Here is a 25751-nt window from a genome sequence, read left to right as displayed (position 1 = left end):
CAAGTTCAAGATTTGTAGAGCAATCTATTTTAGGTGTTCCAATCTGAACTCATTCAGATTTTCTACTTTCAAGCAGAACGCTTCCAAATTTTTAAATTCTGAATGAAATTTATGCCTCAAAACTCTGATCAAACTTGTAAATCAATGTTCTTATCGATTAATTTGTAAAAAAACAACAAAAAAACTTGTCAACGAAATATTTCTTAAATAAAACCATGCAAATAAACTTCAAGCATAATACATAATACATGCAAGAATGTTAATAAGAATTGCTTTGTGTTATATCATAGTTGTCATATAGACAATAAAATATAAGTCTTTAGTATTTTAATTTTTATTTCTCTTGGATATATGTCTCATTGAAAATATTTTTGGTTTACAGTCTTTGTGAAAGTCCGTCGGTCCTTGGTCCTGGCTGAATAAGAATCATGCGGTCCGAGATCAATTTCCTTTGTCAGTCCTCATGTCCGAATAAAATTTCAAAAAGTTATAAATATCAATGATCTGATTGATAACAAGTTCCACGTGATGCAAAGAATTTAAATTTTGCCGTAAATTACAAATTTTAAAATTTTGTTTTATGATGCCTGTTGAAATAGCCAATAAAATAATAAAAAAATATTTAATTTAATATAATCAAAATCAACAACAAAGTTACAAGTAGAATTGTGAATGTTTCAGCAGGAAACAGACAAATTTTCAATTGTCACATATTTTCGCGATGCCGCTTTTTATGATTAAAAAATCGTAACCAAAAGGAAGATATGTTTGTTAAAATGTGTGTAATAACACTTAAAATTTAGTTTGGGAATTAGAATTACTAAAGATATTGTTTACATTACCAGCATGTGTTTGTCACATACAATGAATATTTTCTTATGGTCCAGGGAGGTGGATGGAGGTGTGTGGAGTGAATCTGGAAGAAAACATCATAATGGTTTGATGATGTAGGGTTTTAGAAATTATTTTAAATATAAAATAATTTCAAATTTATGGTACAGTTTTCCATTTGGGACATATTACCATTTTCCTGAATAAGCTTTATCTCTGTTCTAACTCCAACTCCCCAACCCCTTACTTTGCTCATATACATCATGGTCAACTGCATAAGTGCAGCAGAGATGGCTTAACATATTCAACATGATCTAGAACTCCTACTTTTTTGCTCTTTGGAGTCCCAGGACTCCTACTTTGAAAATCTTAGTGAGAACCCTGCTTAAGTTATTTCAGTTGGTCAGCATCTTCTTTTGTTTCTATATAATATTATGATGGTCACACTAATGATAGTCATACTAATTTAAAGAAAGACAATCATTTTTACATTCAAATGAGTTATTAAAAATTAAAGCTTGAAATGTCTGGGCCCGGGCCGGAAATAAACCTAAGGGTCTCGGTCCTTGTGGCCTGGAAGTTTTTAAGATATCCCAACAAAGTATTAGACTTTCATATGATCAAATTCATGTACTATTTCTTGGGCTGTTATTCGGTTGGGGACACTTGCTAGATTGTAGCCGACGAAATCCCATGTGTAGATGACATGGCTCTGAACGCGCCTGAGGGTGCGTCCGTTGCAAAAAGGCAGAAAAGGCAAAGAGTGTACAATTCCGTCTCAATTTTATGCATTTATTTAAAAGAATAAACCAATTCTTGTATAACACACCGTACAATCAAATGGGCAGACAGCTGTTCCAGCGTCAACAGCTGTACCAGTATATACATGTCGGCGCGGGGAATACAATTGACGTACGGTAAGTATTCATCTATTTTTAACATATCCAAACTGTATTCGAGTAAATCAATGTTATGGATTCATAGTCAACATCCAAAGGAGCATGCTAACAAATTTCTGGCCCCGTGAAAGCTTTACTTCACATGAATTTTGACTGAAAATAACCACACTATCCGATGAGATGCGGTATTTTTAGTTTGAAGTCACAAAAACTTATATTTTCTCATGATAATTAATCCTTTATTCATACGATTCGTAAACGTCAACATTTGGTCATTAAATATTCCAAACCATACCTTCAAAAAAGCTTTTCTGTTAAAGTTATAAGGTATTTAAGTTTGTGTGTCATCAAAATTTTAGTAACGTTATCAGCTGTTCGCCTCTTTTTAATGATAACATCGACAGCAATTCATCGGCAAGGAGGAATAACGCTGAAAGCTGTCCAAAGAGACAATTACATGTATTTACAACATAGCTTTTGTCCTACAGTAACTAGGAAAGAGTAAAACTTTTTTGTTAATTTAGAATATTACTTCATTCATGATACTTTCTAATTATATTATTTTTATTATTACTTTCTATTATTTGTTATATCTTAGGTTAGAGACCTTGATCTCCATTTACCGCACTGTATTTCAATATAAAAAGGTAGCAAAACCTATTAAAGGGACTCCACTAAGGTTTTTTGACATGACGGGACTGGAAATAATTTTTTGAGATTATTTCTCCATTTGATGTAGATCTATACTAATAACTTATATGCAAAATTTCCGATCATTAGCTTGCTCCGTTTCTCCAGAATATTATAATAGTGAAAAAATGACCCAAAATTGAAAACAGTTTAAACGCTTTTCACTCGAATCGGAATGAGAATAGCACACACATATGATTTTCAATGTATTTCTCCTATATTTCTTGGTTATATTTTATTAATATTTATGTTTTAGTGCTCATGTTTTTTTATGTGAAAAAATAAAATTTCATGTTTTTAAGCTTATAAACCTCAGTTGAGTTCCTGTAATAGGTTAATGAAATGTTTAAGTCAAAAAGCAAAGGCAAATTTAACGCTTAATATGAATATTAAGTCTTGTAAATGAAGGCATCCATCAAGTGTTATTATAAATAATTCATATAATGGACAAGTCCTATGCAGTGAATGGCTGTGTAACCCGAGATATGAAAGTGCATGGAAAAACATGTTGTTATTTATCCTTGAAATCTGTTTTAATGTATAGTGCAATAGAAATAATAACCATTCTTAAAAATTATTCAAATTTTTATTTTTTAAATAAATCATTTTATATGGCAGACATCTCAGGTTACACATCCATTTACTGCATGGGACATGTCTACTATATGCCATTATTTATAATAACACTTGATGAATTTAGTTATAATACAGAGTATTCGTATTAAGCGTTAAATTTGCCTTTACTTTCTTTGAATTTAACATTTCAGAAACATATTAATAGATCTTGCTACCTTTTTATATTATAATAATAATAATAATAAAAATAATATCTTTATTTAAAGAAGGTTATACATTAATAACATACAATAACAATCATATATATCTTATTTCCAATGTGGCCTTCTGAAATAGAAAACAACAACAACAACAACAACAGGACATGCATAGGAAGAAAAATGAATGTATAATATGTAATTTTTAGAATATTACAACTCATAAACTTTCTACAGACAATTTGTTTTAACATATACGTATATTGCATCATTCGTTCGTTCATTAATTAATTAATTAATTAATTAATTAATTAATTAATTCATTCATTCATTCATTCATTCATTCATTCATTCATTCATTCATTTTCATTCATTCATTCACTCACTCATTCATTCATATGAACAATATCAATATTGAAATACAGTGCGGTAAATGGAGATATAGGCCTCTCAGCTAAGATACAACAAATGATAGAAAGTAATAATAAAAATAATATAATTAGAAAGTATCATGAATAAAGTAATATTTTAAATGAACAAAAAAGTTCCTAGTTACTGTAGGACAAAAGCTCTGAAAATTGTTTCTTTGAACAGCTTTCAACGTTATTCCTCCTTGCCGATGAATTGCTGTCGGTGTTATCATTAAAAAGAGGCGAACAGCTGATAACGTTACTAAAAGTTTGATGACACTCAAACTTAAATACCTTATAACTTTAACAGAAAAGCTTTTTTGAAGGTATGGTTTGGAATATTTAATGATCAAATGTTGACGTTTACGAATCGTATGAATAAAGGATTAATTATCATGAGAAAATATAAGTTTTTGTGACTTCAAACTAAAAATACCGCATCTCATCGGATAGTGTGGTTATTTTCAGTCAAAATTCATGTGAAGTAAAGCTTTCACAGGGCCAGAAATTTGTTAGCATGCTCCTTTGGATGTTGACTATGAATCCATAACATTGATTTACTCGAATACAGTTTGGATATGTTAAAAATAGATGAATACTTACCGTACGTCAATTGTATTCCCCGCGCCGACATGTATATACTGGTACAGCTGTGGACGCTGGAACAGCTGTCTGCCCATTTGATTGTACGGTGTGTATAAGTTGTTGAGATAATTACTCTTTGTTATCAGCAAAACATTGCGATGAGACATCAAGAAAGTTTCATGTGCAGGTACATCATTATTAAAGTTGTATATCTGCTAATGAATTTACTTTATCACAAAAGATCTTAAATGAATCCTTTAATGTATTCATGTGAGTTCTATATTTAACTCAACATAATCTATGTTGTACCCAGTTGCACTAGGATTTGGTGTAGGAGGCAATTTCAGAAATTGAGGAGGCTACATGAATTGAGCACCGAAGGCATGCACCCCCTGAAAAGATTTATCTATGGAAATCTAGTAATAATGTTCAAGACTTTTTTAGTTTTTATCAACTTTACAATAAATCATTATCAAAAACTACACATTTTTTTTTAAAGTTAATCAAAACATATACAAGACAGGGTTCAACACTGTTTTTGCCTTGGATTCCACATCAGGGATCCCTCCTTAATGCCAGATTCCTCACATTAAAATATAGTCAAATGAAAGTAAAGATTAACAAGGGAGTGCAACACTCTGATTTCATTTTTTTTTTTTTTTTTTTTTTTTAGATCACATAGATATTACCTTTTTCAGATACAGCTTTTTTTGAGCCAGTTTGAAATATTGCTGTGATGCTTCAAAGTGTTTATTACAGTAGGACTGTTACTATGAACATAATGTATTTTACAGAGACAGAAACAGAATAAGAAAATTAAGCTTCACTGACAACAATCATGTTTGATTTGAAAATTACAATGTTAAGTAGGAACTGGGAAAATGTCTTCCAAGGTAGCCAAGAGTTCACTAAAATAGAGCCCACACATCTGAAGATCTTATATAATTTACAGATAATGATAAGGCTCTATTGAAGTTATATCTGGTTTGGATGACTTTTGAAAAATATTTACTTTCATGTCATTTAAAAAAAAAAAAAAAATTTTGCCTATTCCAACTTGCACTTCTTGTAAAAACATTGAATTGATTGTTGTATATTTTGCTAGGATTTACAAGTATTTTGCTAATTTCAAACTAAAGGTTTTTAAAATATCAAAAACAAGTTTCATTTGTTTGCATTACAGGTACCTTTTAAGATTTCATTTAAAAAAAACAAAAAAACAATTAAGTTGCTCCAAGTCCATGACAGGATGAGTTATATCCAATGTTATACACAATTTAAGCTGTTCTGCCAGTTCTTTTCCTCTTTGTTATTGAAACTTGTTGCCAGACAATAACAAAAGTTAGGAATGAGATATTGTATTCAAACTTGGTGTATACAGTATAGCAAGCTTTTATGAAGACCCCGGCTGGTATTGCATTTCGACCCCCTGGGGTCAAGGTCACTGTTGCTAAATAAAGAAAAATGGTTTCCAGACAATAACTAGAGTTAGGAATGAGATATTGTAATCAAACTTGGTGTATAGCAAGTTTATATGAAGATCCTGGTTGGGATTACAATTAATTGAAATAATTGTTTGTACACAGTTGATACTTCATTTACTTTAGGTCGCGTTCAAATTTTTCTTCAGACTCTTTAATTTTCTAAAAGTCAAAATTGCTGGTGGGGTTATTAATCACCTTCAGTGATCTATCTATCTCTGGATACTGCCAACCCCTCTTACGAGTGTTAAAGGCAGGAATTTAGTGCACGTCGGATTGTTAGTAAAAGGTGAAAAGAAAAGCTAAAAAAGAAAAGTCCAAACATTGACATGCTTGGAAGGTGAGACTGAAAATGTATGCTAGTCATGGTTAAAATGTTAATAGTGAAACAAGATGATAAGAGATAAAATAGTTTAAAAACACTGGGAGTAAGACTAGTACTGCAAACCCACCACTGCCTGTTTGAACTGACTCAGGTTGGGCAGGGTGGCAATGTTACTAGGAAGTTTATTCCATAGTATAATGCTATGAGGGAAGAAAAGAGTACTTATGGTAGTCGGAGGATACCTGTATTTGGTGTAGGGATAAGGGATGCATATGTCTGGTTAATCTATGTGGGGTTTGAACATAAGTTGGGAGATTAATTGCAACTAGGTTATGGTATATCTTATAAAACATTATCAGTCTACAGTCCAGTCTGCGATGTTCAAGGGATTGCCAGCCCAGTTCTTCCTGCATGGCTGTGACACTAGAGTGAGGGGAGTAATCCCTTTTAACCCATCTTATTGCACGTCTCTGGATCATCTCAACTTTGTCAATATTGGTTTTAGTGTAAGGAGACCAAATAGTTGAGGCATATTCAACCTGTGGGCGTACCAGGGACTTGTGTGCTAGTTCTTTCACTTTCTCATTTTTAGTAATGACATTTCTTTTAATAAAGCCAAGGGATCTGTTTGCATTGGAAGTTATTCGAGATATATGTGTATTAAATTTAAGGTCAGCAGATAGATCTAGTCCGAGATATTTAGCATTTGTAACAGACTCTAGGACTTGGCCATGGAGCATATATTTGTGTTTAATTATGGTTTTATTTTTTGGTGATATGGATGACTTGACATTTTGAAGGTTTAAACTCCATGTCCCACTGCTTCTCCAACAGAACCATATTGTCTAGATCATGTTGGAGAGTTGGGGAGTCTGAGGAGGAATTGATGGTTAGGTATACAGCAGTGTTGTCTGCAAATAATCTGACTTGGGATTTGAGGACAGAAGATGGTAACTTGTTGATATATAGAAGGAAACAGAGGGGCCCTAGGACAGAGCCTTGGGGCACTCCAGAGGTAACTGGGACTTCAGATGAGCAGTCACTATCCACAACTACAGTCTGTCTACGGCCAATAAGGAATGACTGTATCCAGTTTAGAATTTGAGGACAAACACCATGTTCTTGAAGGGTATCTGAGAGTTTAAGATGGTTTACTTTATCGAAAGCTTTGGAGAAGTCAAGAAGTATGAGATCTGTTTGTTTGCCATTTGAAAGGTTGTTCACAAGGTAATCAGTAAGTTCAATGAGTTGTGTCTCACATGATCGTCTTTCTCTGAATCCATGCTGAAGATCAAAGAGTATGTTGTGGGTGGTAAAGTGAGAGGATAGTTGAGAGGCAACTATGTGTTCGAGTGTTTTACAGAGGATGCATGTAAGGGAAATTGGGCGATAGTTTGCTGGATCACTTGTATCACCTTTTTTGTAGACAGGCATTGAGGTTGGCGAGGAGCTTTAGTACACCTGCCCTACTGATGATGATGTCATTCATTTGTGGGTACTGACAATACTTTCTGGGATCCATGAGTCTCAGTTTTTGTATACATTGATCTTTAAGTGTAAGTGGTATAATTGGTGAGAAAACTGATTGAAATTGTTTGTTAAGAATGTTTGCTTTTTCAGTGTTACTAATTTTGAGAGAACCAGACTTTTGATCTTTTAATGGAGACACACTTTGTGAATCTTGTTTAGAGTTTTTTATAAGTGTGTATAGTGTTTTGGTACAGACTTTACTTTGTGTATTAGTTTCATCATCATCATCTGCAAGGTTCAGGATGTTTTCTAAGTAAGACTCATATGATTGTTTATTTCTAGCTTTTATTTGCGATTTCAAATTTTTAAATTTTAGCCATTGATCATGATCAGATTTTATTTTATTTGTTTTTGGTTTTTTAATATTTTTATAGAGCTGGTCTCTTTTATGAATTAATTTTTTAATGGATTTTGTTATCCAGGGCAAAGATGGTTTAGCTGTAATTCTTTTAGTGGGTATGAATTTTGATATGCCATCCTCAAGTGTGTGTTTGAACTGCGACCAAAGTTCTTCAACAGACAAAGATTCAGCTTTTTGAAGTATTTCAGATGTTGAGGTTTTAATGAAAGTTTTCAACTCAGTCCAATTTGCCTTTTTATACAAGGTGCAAGTACGAGGCTTTTGTTTGAGGAGGGTAGGCCTAGAAGATATTTCTGTGGATATGATGTCATAATCTGATATGCCAGGTATGACCTTGACGTTGTTAACAAGAGTGTGGTTTGAAATGAGCAATAGATCAAGAATATTGTCATTTCGTGTACTTTCATTGACCATTTATACAAGGTTATGATCATCAATGATGTTCAGGAATTTTTCATACACAGGACTTGTGTTTAAGCCTTCTTTAAGATATGGTGTATGTTCAGAGTCCCAATTTAATTTTGGGAGGTTAAAATCACCAAGGATTAACTTTGTACCTTTTAAGTTACGCACAAGTTCAAGGGATTTTTCAAATTCTAAAATACTATTCATATCAAGTTTGTGTGGTTTGTAATAAGATGCCAGAAAGAGTGACTAACTACCTTTGATTTCTATTTTTATCCATATTATTTCACAATCGGTGTTCAGTTTTGGTTGTTCACTTGGTAGGAGGTTGTTTTTAACAAGGATAAACACTCCACCGCCCTTACCTTTGAGTCTGTCACGGCGAAAAACTGTGTAGCCAAGTTCAGGTGGGAAAATTTCACTGTTATAGTGTTCTTTATTTAGCCATGACTCTGTGGCTGTAACAATATCTGGGTTTTGATCTATTAATAAATTTTGAAATTCATGTTTTTTGTTGACTATTGACTGGCAGTTTATGCATAGAATTTTCAGTTTGGATACATAATCAATTTGTTTTTGTTTTGGTTTTTTGAGATTTATAGAGCTAGGTGTATCTGTATTTTCATCTACTAGAGGTGAGAAGCTGTTATGTGATGAGATTGAGAGGATGCTTGAAATATTCGAAAGATTTGATTCATCACATATTGTACATGTCCATGCAAAGGATGTATTGCTATTGGTTAGATCTTGGTACCATGTGCTGTTCAACCCTTGGCATTGTATGTGGAACCACATACAGCAATTATCACATTCAACAGCATGGTCAGAATCTTTGACCTCAGACCCACAGCTTCCACAAGGATAATCCGGGCCAGGGTTCCCTTCAACATCGCATGAAATAGACAGCAGTAGTATGACTAGATGTGATAAGGTCTTACTTCTATGAATTTTGGTGGGAATTTGGTGGCGTCTATACCTAAGTTTCAGGTTGCCTACAATACGTCCACATGAGGAGATTTTTGACGGTGACATTGCGTTTGGCAGGATGGAGGGCCTAGGATGTAGGGTAATGTTGGTTCTGATGAAATTATCTGGTACATTCACCATATAAAGTAATGTCGAGAGAAAAAGAAGGGATATAAAATTACCTACAAACATATTGTTTACCTTTTTCTCCAACCGGAAGTTTGACAATAAAAGGTCAAGGTTGGTCAGGCACAGAATAGTTACCTATAACTATATTTTGGGTGTTAATTTAACAATGGATGAATGAAACTTTCATTAGATTTCTTCATTCAACGTTCTGAACAGTAGCAGAAATGCAGTCCGAAACACAGTGTTTACAGAGTTTTTTATGAGAGCTACGGAAATCAGCCAAGTTTAATGAAGGTCAGGATATGAAAATGATAGCTCTAGTTAGAGTTGTTTTCATGCACTAGTACAGTGTATGTTTTCTGGATTTTCACTTATCCATAAATTTTCCATAATTTAAATATAGTGTTTTTGCTTTCAGATTTAAAAAATCAAAATTGACTTTCAACAAGTAACTGCGCCACTGCCGGTTCCAAGCCCGACTAAAAGCAGGAGGAAATAGAAAGTAAGTTGAATGCATCGAAAATGATGTTGTTAAATTTCAATGTCTTTCCTTTGGCCATTGAAATGCTTTTAGCTCACATGAGCATAAAGTGCTCAAGTTGAGCTTTTGTGATAAAAATTTGTCAGTCAGTGCGTCCATGTGTAGTTGTGCACCTGGGGGTTTGCTTGTGGATTTATTCAGTACAGTCAAATGTGTATTAAACAACCGCACAAGGGAAAGATAAAAAATGTTCACGTAACAAGACAGAGCATGAGAAAAAAGTCAAAATTTATGCATGACACTTTTCTTGGCAGTGAAAGACATTTTTAACTTCATTTATATAAATTTTTGATAATTATTACGCTCATAGATGCTAAAATAAAAAATAAATTTCTGATATTTATTGACAAAACAGTTTTGATCCAATACATACATGTTTGATATTTTTTCAGATTTTTTACGCTACTGTACTGGTTTTTTTGGTCCCCAACATGAAAAATCTACTTAGTGTGGTGCATTTTTCAATAAACTACATCTAATTGTAAGGCATATAGTGATTAATTTAACGCTGATCAAGTTCATCAATTCATTACAATCAAATTTTTATAACTGGATAATACCGTCATGCGTATACTTAACTTCATTTGCATATGCTAAAACAGTTAGGGAAATGGAGTTTTTCACACATTTGTATATTGTGTTTTGATTGTTGACACTTTGACATCACGAGCTGGCTTTCTCTAAAAATACTTGACGGGTAAAAGTGGTCGATTGATGAAAAGAATGATCTGAATTAGCAGACTTATAGGTGGTTGCTGGTCGCGTTGAGGAAAAGTCGCTTATTACATTAAAGATATAGAGAGAAAATGATGGGGGGGGGGGAATTAACAGTGTACGCATTAGTCGCTTAATACACGCGGTCCCATGGGCATGTTAGACTGTATTTGTTGAGTTATTTGCAATTTTCATCTTGTGTCCAGAAAGGGGGTAATCATTAATTGTAATCATTGATTTTTATTTGTTTGGGTCGTCAGACCAAACAAATAATGGTAGCGAAATTTCAGAGTCTAATGTTGTTAATTGCAAATGCGAAAGTAGTCCACTTTTTTGAAGCGGTGACTTCCCTTTATATGTACACTAACGCCGAAAAATTCAGGGGAGATCACTGCGTAAAGATGGTCAAAGAAAGGCACATTAATTTTCAAGCAAAATAATTCCCGAATGGTCGAAGATTTCTAATATTGTTTTATTGTATTTTCTGATCGAAAATAAGGAAATACAAAGCGGACATTCAATCTCTGACACAGAAGTTTACGACAAACCTAACAACAAGTAGTTCTCAGAACAGCTTAAAACTAGCGATTTAAAAGAAAGAAATATTTTTATTTTGTTACAAGTATCCAACAAATTACAACGCATTCAAAGTTTGAAAATAGCGTTGGCTTATAGAATTGTCAATAAATGCACAGTCACAAATTACGCGGATGAATATGATTTTATGAATGAAAATAATATTTTTAGCGATGTCGATTACCAAATACTACCCAAACCGAGTAGTGGAATATATAGATTGTACATGTCGGACTGTTTGGGCGAGAAGTGTCTTTGTTAAGGAAGTAGCCATGATATGCAAGGATAAAGTGTAGCTGTCTTAAAAAATGAACATAAATGATATTTTGATGCAACCATAGTTATGCAGAATTCCGTATGTATCAAACTTTGGTGCCTTGCAAAATGAATTATAATGCATAAAAATAAATTTATACAGGAAAATACATACAGATATACAGTATGATTTAGATTGCAAAGATCACAAAATACCACAGAACTAGCAGCCCTTTATAAATATACATGCTTATAGTAAGCTCCAGGATTATTTACATCTGTGTTAAACAACAGTTAAAGTCGTTACAAGTCCTAATTTAGAATAATATGGTTTTCTTCAGGCTGTTCACATATAAATTCACCGTGGCTGAAGGGTTTTCGCGCTCGCTTAGGAAGCGAGAGGTCTGGAGTTCAAATCCCAGTAAAGGCAACTCAAATTGTTTAAGTCAAATAAACATTGGATTGAATATCAGTGTTGCAATTAGTCTTATAGCCAATTTACTATAATTAAAACGCTGGAAAGCATTGGTGGCACTATACATATAATCTCACAACCTGTACCTTTATTACATTCTGAGACCCAAACAAATTCAGCGCCTTCTGTGCTTTGATTTATTTGTTTGGGTCGTCAGACCAAACAAATAATGGTAGCGAAATTTCAGAGTCTAATGCTGTTAATTGCAAATGCCTAAAGTAGTCCACTTTTTTGAAGCGGTTGCTTCCCTTTACATGTACACTAACGCCGAAAAATTCAGGGAGATCAATGCGTAAAGATTGTCAAATGACAGGCGCATTAATTTTCAAGCAAAGTAGTTCCCGAATGGTCGAAGATTTCTAATATTGTTTCATTTTTATAGATATACATGCTTACAGTAAGGTCCATGATTATTTACATCTGTGTTAAACAACAGGTTTAGCGTCAAAATAATAAGAGTTACAAACCCTAATTTAGAATTATATGGTTTTCATCAGGCTGATGACATATAACTTCACCGTGGCCGAGGGGTTTGCACGCTCGCTTATGAATCGAGAGGTCTGGAGTTCAAATCCCAGTTATGGCAACACATTTTTTTAAGTCAAATAAAAATTAAATTGATTATCAGTGTTGCAATTGGTGTTATAGCCAATTTACTACAGTTAAAACAATGGAAAGCATTGGTGGCACTTTACAAAAACAAATTGGTTTATAATCTCACAACCTTCACCTTTCTGACATTCTGAGACTCAAACAAATTCAGCACCTTCTGTGCTTTGATTAATTGATTGCATGATTGCACTGTAATCGTCATGTAATTGATTACCTTGCCCAAAATTGATTAAATTAAATGTTATTTATCAATTACAGGTTAATTCAGCCAGTCATTATGATAACCGTTTTATTAACATTGATTACTTTCAGAATTAAAAAGGGTGCCTTTATTTTACATGATACAGTTTAACTTTTGTTTAAGAAATAATATATCCCAAACTGATTTTATTGCTCAATAACATCACTGTTTGGAGTTCGGATGCGGGGAATTATATCACGAGGGCGTTATCAAGCAATAAAATCACCGATTTGGATATATTATTTCGATTCTAACATGACATCAACAAATAAATACTGCTGCACATTATAATTAGCTAAATTGCGCCTGATTTGTTTCCGTACTTATTGTCAGCGCGACACATTTTTAGTGGTTACGTCATGTGTATAATGATTATGTCACATGTCTAAATATAGAACGTCAAACAGTGATTTTATAGCATAATAACAAACACTTTCGGTTCTTCTATGTTCAATACAGAAAAATGCAGGTCGTGTTAGAATTTACAATTATACAGTAAAAACTCTTAGTTAAGACCACATCAGGGTTATGTCCACCCTGTAAAGCCAAAGGTGTGGGGTATTGTCCACTCTATATAATTCATATGTGGGGTTTTGTCCACGCTATAATATTTTGAGGAGTGGGGTTTTGATGTGTGGGGTTTTGTCTGTCTTCCTTTATGACCATGGTCTTTTTTAGTCATTTTGTATGAACAAACAATGTGTATGGTATCTTAATCCATTACTTCATGAGCATTTTGTGAAAAATGGCTGTTTTCATTGAAAAGTCTCCCGTTACAAGTTCAAATTGCTATAAAACTATAAAAACTGCTTCAATACTAATCAAACTTGACACAAATGTTGACTGGACCATTGCCTTTGTTACAACATGCCAAGGCTTAAATTTCCTGTTACCATGGCAATGAGGGGACATCTCAAAATTGCCAAAAATCACTATTTTGCGTTGATTTTTGTGCCCCCATTTTAGTGGCGGTCATTTAGATTTACCCTTGTCTGTCCATCCGTTCTCTTTTGTGTCGCAAGTAACTCAAAAAGTATTTGACCTAGAGTCATGAAACTTTACAGGAATGTAATCCGAATGTTGATCAGCATGTGTAGTTGTGCACCTGGGTATTTTCGTCTGGATATATAGTATTTTTAGAGTTATTGTTCTTGACTTGGTAAAATTTTGCAATTTTCAACTTGTGTCGCATGTAACTCAAAAAGTGTTTGACCTAGAGTCATGAAACTTTACAGGAATGTTGATCAGCATGTATAGTTGTACACCTGGGTATTTTTGTCTGGATATTTTTAGTATTTTTAGAGTTATTGCCCTTGACTTAGAAAATTTTTGCAATTTTCAACTTCTGTCGCATGTAACTCAAAAAGGATTTGACATAGAGTCAATAAACCTTACGGGAAGGTTGCTCAGCATATGTAGTTTTGCACTTGGGTTTTCGCTTGTGGATTTATCCAGTATTTGTAGAGTTATTGCCCTTGACTTAGTAAAAACCATTTCATTATGTTTTTATTTGTTCCTTGAGTGCTTGAGTTAGAATCAATGAACTTTACAGGAATAATGATCAACATCACTAAATTACAGGAATAATGATTCACATCACTGTGAAGCTGTACACTTGGGACTTTGCATGTGGATTTTTTTCAGTTTTGTTAGAATTATTGCCTTTGACTTACAGTAGTATAAATTTACAATTTTCAACTTGTTCATGCATAGCTCAAAAAGTATTTTACTTGTAGGCCTGAAAGTTTACAAGAATGTTGGTCAGCATGTGCACTTATGCACCTTGGGGTTTGCTTGTGGATTTATTCAGTATTTGTAAAGTTCTTGCCCTTTACTTAGTAAAAGATTTTTAGTTTTCAAAAAATATTTGACCTAGAGTCATAAGATTGACAGAACAGCGGCGCGGTGGGGGCACCCGTGTCCTATGGACACATTTCTAGTTCTATCTTACTGCGTCCAGTATTTTATTAGTCTTCACTGACAAGAATCTTGAGTCGCGGGCATTCATGTTTAATAAACACTTTCTTGTTTTACAGGTTAATCAAAACCATGGGAGGATCTGGCAGCAAAAGTCTGGAATTTGGTAGTTTGGAGAAAAACGAGATGTGTGTGGTTACACCTATTACAACATACAGTATAACAATAAATGGTAATAATAACTCAATAAATTTGGAAAGTAGTGGTATTATAAATATTAAAAGAAAAGTGAAGAAGGATTTCTTCCATGTGTTTAAGAAAAAGAAGAAAAATGTTGACACAGATGACGATAATGAAGTTACTGTTGAATGCAGTGAAAATGACGTTGAAATTCAAAAGGATTCAGCTGATGAGAGTTTCTTGTCTAGAAACAGTTCAGAAAAAAGTGAAGGAGTATTATCCTCTGATAACAGATCTATAGAAGTTGAAAAACAGCAATATGCAAGTTATGAAAGGAAAAATCAGAATATCCAGCCATTTATATCAAGTTTAAAGGAAACAGAATTGTATTACAAAAGAAACAACTCACATTTGGAAATGGACAATCCAACTGAAATGGACAAATTTGAGACATTACGGACTGAAAATGACATAGTTCACAATGAAATTGGTGGCACTGAAAATGTGCAATCAATGAAAGATTTGAAATCAACAGAATCTATTGAACCAATTACATGTAATGATGACTCCTTCAGAAAGGATGTCACCAGAAGTGTCAAACATTGCAAAAATCAGGTAAAAAGGCAATTTGACAACAGCACTGAATATGAAAATTATTCTGATAGCTATCATTCCACTATGAATAGATCTGTAAAAATAGAAAAAGACTGTGACAGATCAACAAGCATTTGTACCAGTTGTGGGATATCAAGCCTGCTGAAAGATTCAGAATCAACAAATGTTGATGATGGGATAGAAAGTAGTGATTTACCATTTTATCTTATTACTCCTCATTTGACAACTAGAAAATCCTTTGATTTTAGACAATCAGTTACAGGTGTTACAATATCAGATTCAGTATATCCTAGTGATACACTTTCACTGTGTACTTCAGATTATTGGCCCAGTTCCAGTCCGAGTGACATATTACAAACAACTGACATGCATTATAATGAGAAATTGTTGCCAGCTAGTGAAACGGACAATTGTTTGATACATCAATTGGATAATTGCTTTGATCAGAAATCTACATTTGAAAAAGATAAAACTGTTGAAAAGCTTAGCTTATGTGATATTGGCAATATTGATGGAAAAACTAAAGAACTTGAATCTGCACGTGAAGTTGATGATATAGATGAATGCATTATAAAATTTGGGTCTACATGTAAAGTTGACAATATTGCTGAAAATGCACGAGAATTTGGGTCTACTAATGAAGACAAGAAAATTGATGACAAGGCAGTTGTTATTAATTACATACCTGAGATGGAAGAAAATACGAGTGATACTTTTTGTTTGGATGATGTTGCAACACTTGATATGGTTGAAATATTTTACATGGTTTTAGAAAATGGAAATACATGTATAGATTTAAGAGATATTTCTTTTTTAGTTTATGTAGATTTTAGAACTCTAAGTCCAGTTGTTTTGAAATCATTGGAGTTTTTGCAGACTGTATCTACAGATATTTGTGAATTTGAAAATGTGCATAATCTTTCTTTATGTGAAGCATTAACACACAAAAGTGTATGCAGAAAATCATTTGTTCAAGGTGGTAAAAATGAACATTCTATAGAGGAGGAAGTCAGCTGCAACACTGAGAATAGAGAACCCAAAGTTAAAGAAGATACTAGCATTGATTGTGCTAGATTGAGCTATGATGGAGAGAGAACACCCCTTGAAAGAATTAAATCTCATCATTCTTCCTCTTTCGGACAAGAACAAGATTCAAGGACAGTTATGGAAAAAAGCAAAGTAAATGCCAATAAGCTTATGAAAGACAGAGAGAAGTCTTCAAATAAATCAAATGTCTTGTCAAGAAGAAAGGAAGTGCAGCAGAAGAGGCAAAAAGATTGCCATTTCAAAGGAATGGTAAACGGAGACCTATCTGATTCCAGTTTAGAAGATTCTGAGTATTTTGGCAAAAATTCCTGTGCCTATTGCAAAATTGATCTTGACATTAAAAACAATAAATGCAAACACCATAAGAAGATAAGGTCACCATTTAATGAAGTAGATGAGTCTGGCAACTTTGAAAATAATGAAAACAAATTATTTACATTGAAGCAAACAAACATCGATTCTGGAATATCATCTTCTGGCCCAATAAGCAGCTTCGAGCAGCAGGAAAAGTTGACACGTTTTAGAAAGAAAAAGAATGAACGTATTAAAAAGAAAAAGAATGAAATTCAGAATGGTAAAATATTAAAGGGCAGAAAACTACAAGATCAATCTTGGTGTTTTAATATCAACAGACAGATTGCCAAGCAAGTTGTGAGAGAAATTTACTTACCTCCTAGAAGTTTTCCAGCATTTGGGTTAGGATCTTATTTTGATAGATTCCGTAATGGTTTAACTCCAACAACACAAGAGCGAATGCAGTATGAATGGCTTAGACTTTCAACTTTCCACAATTATGAAGGAAATGGAAATGCCATTGTTCTTGCTAGGAATGGATTCTATCATGATCATACTGAAGGACCAACTTCTACAAGGTGTTTCCTTTGTGAAGCTCGTAACTCTAATTGGGAAATGTTTGCGAATGTTAGTTCAGAACATAGACGTCAGTCACCAAATTGTCCCTTTCATGAGAACAGTGGACAAGAGTCTGTAAATGTATCAATAACTTACGAAGACAACGTTACAGGATCGTCAGCAGCCCCACCAACAACAACATCAGGCTCTACTCCTACAGTAACAGTAACATCTTCAGCTTCTTCTGTTGCTACTGCAGCAGTCAATGAAGCTCTGAGAAGTCTTCAGATTGGTCAGGCTTCTTCTCATGTAAGTGTAAATAAATTTCCATTAATAATGTTAATCTGAGTATGTATTACTGAATGAAAATTAAAGCCTATACAGGACTTGAAGTTCGGTCACCTTGATTGTAATTAGAGTTGGTCAAATAATATACTAAGGTGAAAAATCACTTGATTCCTGTAGCAGTAATTTTCATTAAGAGTAACTCTTGTTTTTAATTGAGTAAGATTAAGTTTCATTATTATGAATATGATATACCAGTACTTATGATAAAGCATTTACAGGTGCTTCTTATTGGCATAGGTTTGCTTAATGACTATCTGCCAGTCAATTTGTCTAAAAAAAAAATTGTCTCTTAGAATAATTAAAATACCATATATGCTAGGATTGACCGTCTTGTATACTTGGCTAGCCATGTACATGCTGTTGTCAAGTAGTTGAGTAGTTAGACAACAAGAAACATTAAAAGGTGGATCCTGAAATAATTAAAAAGCAGTAAGGTTAATAAAACTGTTGTAAATTAAAAACAATGTAGTTGGTAAAAGACACTTTCTTTTATTTTTCTTAAATCTCTGAATGCTATAGTATGGAAATACATGTAGTCCAGTTGATAAAGCATTAAAAGACATATATGTTGTGACTTAATTTACTTTAAAAGAATGTAGGAAATAGTTGGATACATATACAAAAATGTTTCAGTAAGTCAATGGTTACTAGTAAGATTTATAGTGACATTATTATTAAATAGTATTGTTGAATAATTAAACATAAAGGGAGCAGAAAGTATCTCACAACAACCTACAGAAGATAGAGAGAGTGATCGATCAATGCTGGCCTTGTCCCAGCCTCGTACCTTACGAGCCCTTGGCCGTACTGGACACTCATATGCATCTATTATGGCACCTACAAGGAATAATGTTGCCTCTGGTGCAAGAAGTAATGGTAAAACATATTTTTTTATACACATGTTAATGTCATATTAATATAGTCAGTGTTTAGATATTAAATTGTATGTATGTTAAGCGATGGTCATGTTCCTTATTTGAATGGAATAATCACACATGATTTATAATTATATTATAATGGTGTTGTAGATTCTTACATGAATAATTAGTTCTCATGATAGTATAATCCATTTACTATGATAAAGTTGTGAGAGATTTTGAAGTTTGAGAGGTGTCTGTGGCTGAGTGGTTAAGGTTGTTGACTTCAAACCACTTCACTGCTGTAGGTGCGAGCTGCACCTGTGTCCATATTCTACATGTGAGAAGCTATCCAGCTAGCTTAAGGAATGTCAGTGGCTCTACTCAGGTGCCGGTTTGTGCCTGAAATAATGTACAGAGGGGCATTCAAGGTCTTCCTCTAAATACCATAGTGACCTATAGTGTGTTCGTGCAACCAAAACAAAAATGTTTTTTTTGGAATACCTAAGCTATGATATCATGATGATCTAAAAACATTTATGATGTAATATGACATGTCTGTAATACTAGGCCTATGACAACATATGTTAAAATAACTTGCAAATATTTGAAGTAGTTATTGCATTATCCATTAATATTGTACAAGTAAATGGTAGTTCAAATATTTGTAACTTTAGAGGAAAAGTATTTCTTTCAAATATACCTGTAATTTATTTATGTATATGAAATTGATTCAGATTATTTTGAAAATTAAAATATTAAATCATTTGTTTAAGTTGGGGTTGATCCTGGAAGAGATGTTTCAAGAAGTACTTCAAGCCAGATTCCCGGAATTCGACCGTCTTCCATTTTAGGGGGTCCTGTTGGTGCTGGGGCTTTTGCTGGTAAGCCTCAATCTGTTACTTCATAGCATTAATTATTATAATTAAGAAAGTCTTGACAATTACTGAATTATTTAGTTGCCAAATATAGATCTTCCATAGGAGTGACTAGAAGTCATTACAAAAGAATGTAACTGTTACCACATTGATAAAATAATCTGAGTTAATTTCTATGTACTTAAAGTATTTTATACATTTGTGTTATTTAAAGGCTCTGATGTAATGTTATGGTTTTACATATTGTTTAAACATTCAGGAATGTTCTTGAATGCCACTTTATTAAAAGAGGATAGATTGTGTTGATATTGATTTGTGGTTTTAGTAAAAATTTATTTTAACACGTTTGCCTGATTACGTTGTTCATTCTTTAATAATGTATTGAAAAAAGAAAAAAACTGACTTTATGATAAATGTAAGTCTAGACCATAATTTGATATCATGAATAAATTTTTTGTGTGTTTATTGATTAACACACATCCTGTTTTTAAAAAAGAGTAGAATAATGTAAAAATATGAATTTATCAGATAAAATTGTAAACTACTGAAATTCTCCTTCTTCTATTATTGGAATGCTTAAGTTTTAAAAATATAAAAGGTCATGTTCATGTTTTCAATACTTATTTTACAGGTTTGAATTCTAGTGGCTTAACACCAGTCTCTAGAGCAAAGGAAAATTTACAACAGAGTAATGTCCCTACCCCAGCAGTGGAAGCAGCCACTGGAGCAAGGCAGTCTAACCCAGCACCAGGCGCAGGGGGTAGAACTGATCCTAACATCACTGTTGTTGTAGATAACCCAAAACATCCAGACTATGTGAATGTAGAGTCACGAGTTAACACTTACCAAGGATGGCCAGATTATCTAGATCAGACTCCCAGACAAATGTCAGAGGCTGGCTTCTTCTTTGTGGGTAGGTAATTTTCATTATTGTAAAATGTCCTTTTCAGGATTGGGTTTTAAGCTATAATAACCTTTATTATGATCAACTTTAAAGTTTTATAAAATTATTTGGTTGATAGGCGGACATCCGGGTCTGAGGTTATAAACAAAGTCTCTAAGCTCAGTCTCAGATCTCAGGCATTTGATTGGTCAGAAATTGCCAAAGAATGTATACTGACCAATGAAAATCATGAGATTTAAGACAGAACTCAGAAAAAAGTTTTATAAAGTTGAGTCTGTACAACTTATCTATCATGTGAATATAATGTTATACCTATATACTCAAACTGTATAACAGTCCCCTTTATCAACATATTCCAAATATTTTGTAATGTGCAGTCAAGCCTACCTTGAACTTAAAAATCATGGACTCAGTTTGACAAAAAAATGCAATATTTATTGTAAAGTTTCCTTCAAACAAAATATAGGTAATAAAGTTCACCCTTTAAACTCATTTCAGACATAGGAAATAATTGTATACATCAATAAGTCTGGGTTCCATGCTAAATCTTCATCCCATACTATTTCTTGCAGGTGTAGCAGATTTCACACGTTGCTTCTGCTGTGGCGGAGGTTTAAGAAATTGGGAACCAGGTAGTGATCTATAGATTATGACATTTTTACCATATTTTACTTGTGTTGTCAGTATAATGTTTTCACTATGATTATAAGGGATTTTTGTACCTGTCCAATAACAATAACCTTCATACTTACCTGGTTATCTGACACATAGAGCTGCTAGCATTCTAGTTTGTGTGTGCATTTATATGAAGAAATCTATATGAAAGTTTCAGTAAGGAATGTCTGAAGTTGGACAAAATTTCACCAGTAAGATTGTTTGGGATAACTTTTGCTCTTTGGTCTAATTGTTGAAAGTGAGAGATCATGATTACTTCTAACTTTGTTGATTCCTAAATATCATTTTGATAACTTCTTTATAAGACTTTACTGTTAATTTGAGCTAATTATTAGTTTTTATGTTTGTTTAATTTCACTGTTACCATGTTATAGGAGATGACCCCGTTTTGGAGCATACCAGATGGTTTCCTCGTTGTGAATATATTAACAAACTAAAGGGGGAGAGATATGTGGCTGCTGTACAGAGACGTCATGAACAACATGTAAATATCATACACATACTTGCACTAGTATATTATTGGACAAATTTTTCTTAACACAGTAGTATTGAAGTTTATAGCAGTAAAATATATTAAAATCCAGTCATGTCTAGTGTAACAGTGAATTATTTGATGGAGATGTCATTAGATGACAGATGTATGTAAATATAGAAAAGGTACCTTTAGAAAAGCAAAATTGTAAGGTACAAATTTGAAATTAGGCAAGGGGGTCTGTGTGGAAATATTTCTTCATTAAGAACAAGACAAATTGATTCTGTTTCTAAACCATTCTATAGAACTGAACAGTATACATAAAGAATAATAGTAGCAATTTATTCAACATATAGAATAATGGTAGCAATTTATTTAACATATAGAATAATGGTAGCACTTTATTCAACATAATTATAGAATAATGATAGCAATTTATTTAACAGATGGCTGAACAGCAGAGACAGCAGACAGAACTAGCACAAAGACGTGATGGTATGTATTCACATTTCACCTTTTTATGGGCTGGAACATTTGTTACAATAATAAAAAAAATTTAACTGTCTATTTCTTCTTACCATATGTAAAACAGGGGATTCTGTTGCTTGAAAGACAGCATTTTGATAAGATAAAATGAAAACATAACAAATTAGTTGTTCATTATGTACATGTATTTACTTTGTAATTTTAGAGAGCCGTAATGACCCTGATCCATTGACGATAGAGGCTGCAATTCAGCTACAAGACATGGGTTATAGTGCAGAACGAACTCGACAGGCAGTTATAGCTGTACGACAGCAAACAGGTTTGTAATAGTAATTATCTGCTTAACTAGGACCATTCTATTGTCAAATAATTTCTGATTTCTTTCAGTTTTAAATTTTTTTGTTCTCAAATAAAAATGGGGGCTTTATCTTTTACATCACTGATTTTACCTTACTTTTTGTGGGTATTTTTACGGAATGTCACATATATAAGATAAAAGTTAAAAAATGGTTTTGAATGGCCAAAATATTATGTTTATTGTTTATCATACAGGACAGTCAATTCCTACCACAGAACAAGTGTTGACCTGGTTACTGGACAATGAAGAAAGAGAAAATGGTAGTGGAATGACTACAGGTATATGTTTTATTACTACTGGTTTTGTTAGGGTTAGCATATTTCGATATAATAACAAGTTGTTCAATGTTGTTGGCTCCACTTAAGACTGAATTTGTGTTGGTGCTCCAGTAGAGACTCAGAATTTGTGTTAGTGTTAATCCCACTAGAGACTGAATTTGTGCTGCTGCAGATTCCACTATAAGACTGAATTTGTGTTGATGCTCCACTAGAGAACCAGAATTTGTGTTGGTGCTCCAATAGAGACTTTGAGTTTGTGTTGGTGCCAATCCCACTAGAGACTGAATTTGTGTTAGAAAGACTGACTTCGTGTTGGTGCAAATTACACTAGAGACTCTAAATGTTTGTTATTGCCATTTTCCCTTGAGACTCTGGATTTGTGTTTGTGCCAATCTCACCAAAGACTGAATTTGTGTCAGTGCTGATCTTACTAGAGATGGAATTTGTGTCATGCTGATCTCAGTGGAGACTCTGGATTTGTGTTGGTACCATTCCCACTAGAGACTCTGAATTTGTGAGGAAGATTTTCATTTCATATTCGCACATTTCCATGAAACTTTGATCATGCACTGCAGAAAATTTAACAATAATTTGACTGACAATTTTTCAATTTACCTGTTTAATCTTTGCAAGTTTTGTTTTGTGAAAATTTGCTGAAGGAAGCATTATATTTGAAATATGTTGTGATTGAAAAAAGATTTTTTTTTTATAAATTATGATTTTATTGTTAATTTCACATAAAATATGTTTATTTTGCAGAGTTTGGAGTGAGACCTCAACCTAGTGAGACATCCGCTGTAGCAACTACTGTTGTGGGAACCAGTGTTCCTTCCTCAACTATCAGTACTCCTACAACTATTGTGGGAACCAGCATACCTACTTCTATTGTGAACACAGGATTTGGTATCCCAACTACCATTGTGGGAACCAGCGTCCCCACTTCTATTGTTGGTACCAGCATTCCATCCTCAATTTTAAATGCAGGAACCAGTTTTGAGTCGTCCTCCACATTTTATACAGGGTTCAATGCTCCATCTACTCTAGTAGAATCTGTAAGCATCATAGGTACACCCAATGTACACACTATTTCTAGCACTTCTTCTTCCACGTCACAAGTGGGTGCTGGTACTACAACATCTACTGTGAGCTCAACTTCTACATCTGCTACAGCCAAGGTCCAGCCATCTGTTGCTTCAGCAACAGCAGAAGGTGTAACAGAAGGAAGTTCTTCTGCGACTGGTTCTGAGAATAATTCGGGCTCTAATGAAGCTAAAGGATCAAACACAGAGAAGCAGTCTGCAGCATCTGGTGACAGTGATGAATCCAAGCAAACAGCTAAAGGTTTGTCCCTCTTCTGTTAATCATTGTTACCTAGTACCTGTAATAAAACTTGAAAATGAAACAATTTATTATAAATTAATCATTAATTACTTACTTTTGCAACAAATTTGTAAGAATTTAAAATTTAAAAGAAAATATGAGAGGAAAGACATGTCATGTTTTTTTGTGAAGTGCTCCAAATTGTTTAAACTGTAATTTAGTCTATTTTGCGTTGATTTGCTCAAACAACTTGAAAAAGTTATAGGTGACATGACATACCTAAAAAGGAATTTTACAGGATGTAAAAACAAGCATAATAATTGGCAGAAATAAGACTGAGATCATACAGTCATACAAGATAGTGGTTAAAAAATCATCCTTTCTTACCACAAGTAAGAACTTTACAGAGTATTTGTAGACATAAAAGTGACTTTTGTTCTATACTAGTGATAAAGAGGTTGCAGTTTAAGTTCAAGCATTATAATTTATGCAATTAACAATTTGGTTTGTAAAGTTCCGAATTATTTCATAGATCCAAGTAGCAATGAACCTTCGAACAAATCAAACAAGAAGAAGAATGGTAAGAAAAAGGCTAAAATGAAACCAAAGTCGGACACGGCTGGTGCTACAGGGGGAGATGTAGGTCTGTATTTCATGCTGAGCTGATTCTTAAAATGTTTACAAATATTATCTGGTTACTTGCCATTTTCACGTTATTAATCAGTTTATTAGTTTTGAAAATCTAGATTATTAGATTGATGAATGATTGGCAAGGGATGTTAATAGGTGGTTACCTGTCAATATCTATACAGGTCAGATTGACTTGCTGTAATCTGATTTGACAAAATAGCAAGACCAGGCTTTGGATTGCTTTTTGGCCCCTAGTGTCATGGTCAAGGTGTCTGTTATTTAAAAAACAAATCAAAAAACAATTCAAGCCAATTACCATTGTCAGGAAAGAATTTTGTATGAGACCTCTCTGGGGATTTTTTTACCCCATAGACTGTCAAGGTCAAATATGATATTTATTTTTATGCCCCCCTTCAAAGATGAGGGTGTATATTCATATTTCACATAGTGATTGGACATAACTGGTAGATGACCCCTATTGATTTTGGGGTCACTAGGTTAAAGGTCAAGGTCACAGGGGTCTTAAATGTCATAATGGTTTCCGCTGATTATCTTCAAAAGTATTCATCACAAAGACGTCATATTTCACATACTAGTAGATGACCCCTATTGATTTTAGGGTCACTAGGTCAAAGGTCAAGGTCACAGGGGACTTGAATTTCAAAATGGTTTTGCGCTGATTATCTTGAAAAGTATTCATCACAAAGTCTTCATATTTCACATAGTGATTGGTTTTGTGACATTGCCATGTTTAGATGTTTAGTGTTTTTACTTGAAATTTAATAAATTGAGCTCAAGGATAAGTTATTGTCTATGCTCAAAATTTGTGACACATTGCTTAAAACTTTGAAAAAAAATCACGTACATTTTTATTTGAGCCATTGTAAAGAAGATTTTTTTTCAACATTCTTCAGATGCACAGTCATTGAAAGCAGAGAATGAAAAGTTGAAAGAAATGCAGACATGTAAAATATGTATGGAAAGGCCTGTTAGTACCACATTATTACCTTGCGGTCACCTTGTATGCTGTGAAACCTGCGCAGGACGTTTACAACGATGTCCAATATGTAGAAAGCGGATAAAAGGCACAGTGAAAACATTCATGTCTTAAGAAATGAGAATCAGTCACCAAACA

At 33.5% G+C, this 25751-nt stretch overlaps 1 protein-coding gene across 1 annotated transcript in view; it reads left to right on the top strand.

Moving 5' to 3' along the window:
* The window catches only part of LOC132723862 (uncharacterized), a gene marked incomplete at its 3' end in the record, with an annotated part of 33286 nt that extends 7537 nt beyond the window's left edge, over positions 1–25749 (top strand). Inside the window, 13 exon segments of the mRNA XM_060708664.1 lie at positions 9804–9887; positions 14836–17719; positions 18466–18634; positions 19392–19499; positions 20125–20406; positions 20970–21029; positions 21447–21556; positions 21991–22039; positions 22236–22349; positions 22583–22666; positions 23426–24007; positions 24519–24629; positions 25531–25749. Of these exon segments, the coding sequence (XP_060564647.1) occupies positions 14849–17719; positions 18466–18634; positions 19392–19499; positions 20125–20406; positions 20970–21029; positions 21447–21556; positions 21991–22039; positions 22236–22349; positions 22583–22666; positions 23426–24007; positions 24519–24629; positions 25531–25727 (4737 nt within the window). The 5' untranslated portion in view covers positions 9804–9887; positions 14836–14848.
* Positions 25750–25751: the final 2 nt, after the last annotated feature.

This window comes from Ruditapes philippinarum, unplaced genomic scaffold, assembly GCF_026571515.1.
Source record: "Ruditapes philippinarum isolate M1 unplaced genomic scaffold, ASM2657151v2 ctg8197_1_1_1_1, whole genome shotgun sequence".
Lineage (NCBI taxonomy): Eukaryota > Metazoa > Mollusca > Bivalvia > Venerida > Veneridae > Ruditapes > Ruditapes philippinarum.
Note: the sequence above shows the minus strand (reverse complement) of the source record. Positions and strands in the feature narration are given on the sequence as shown.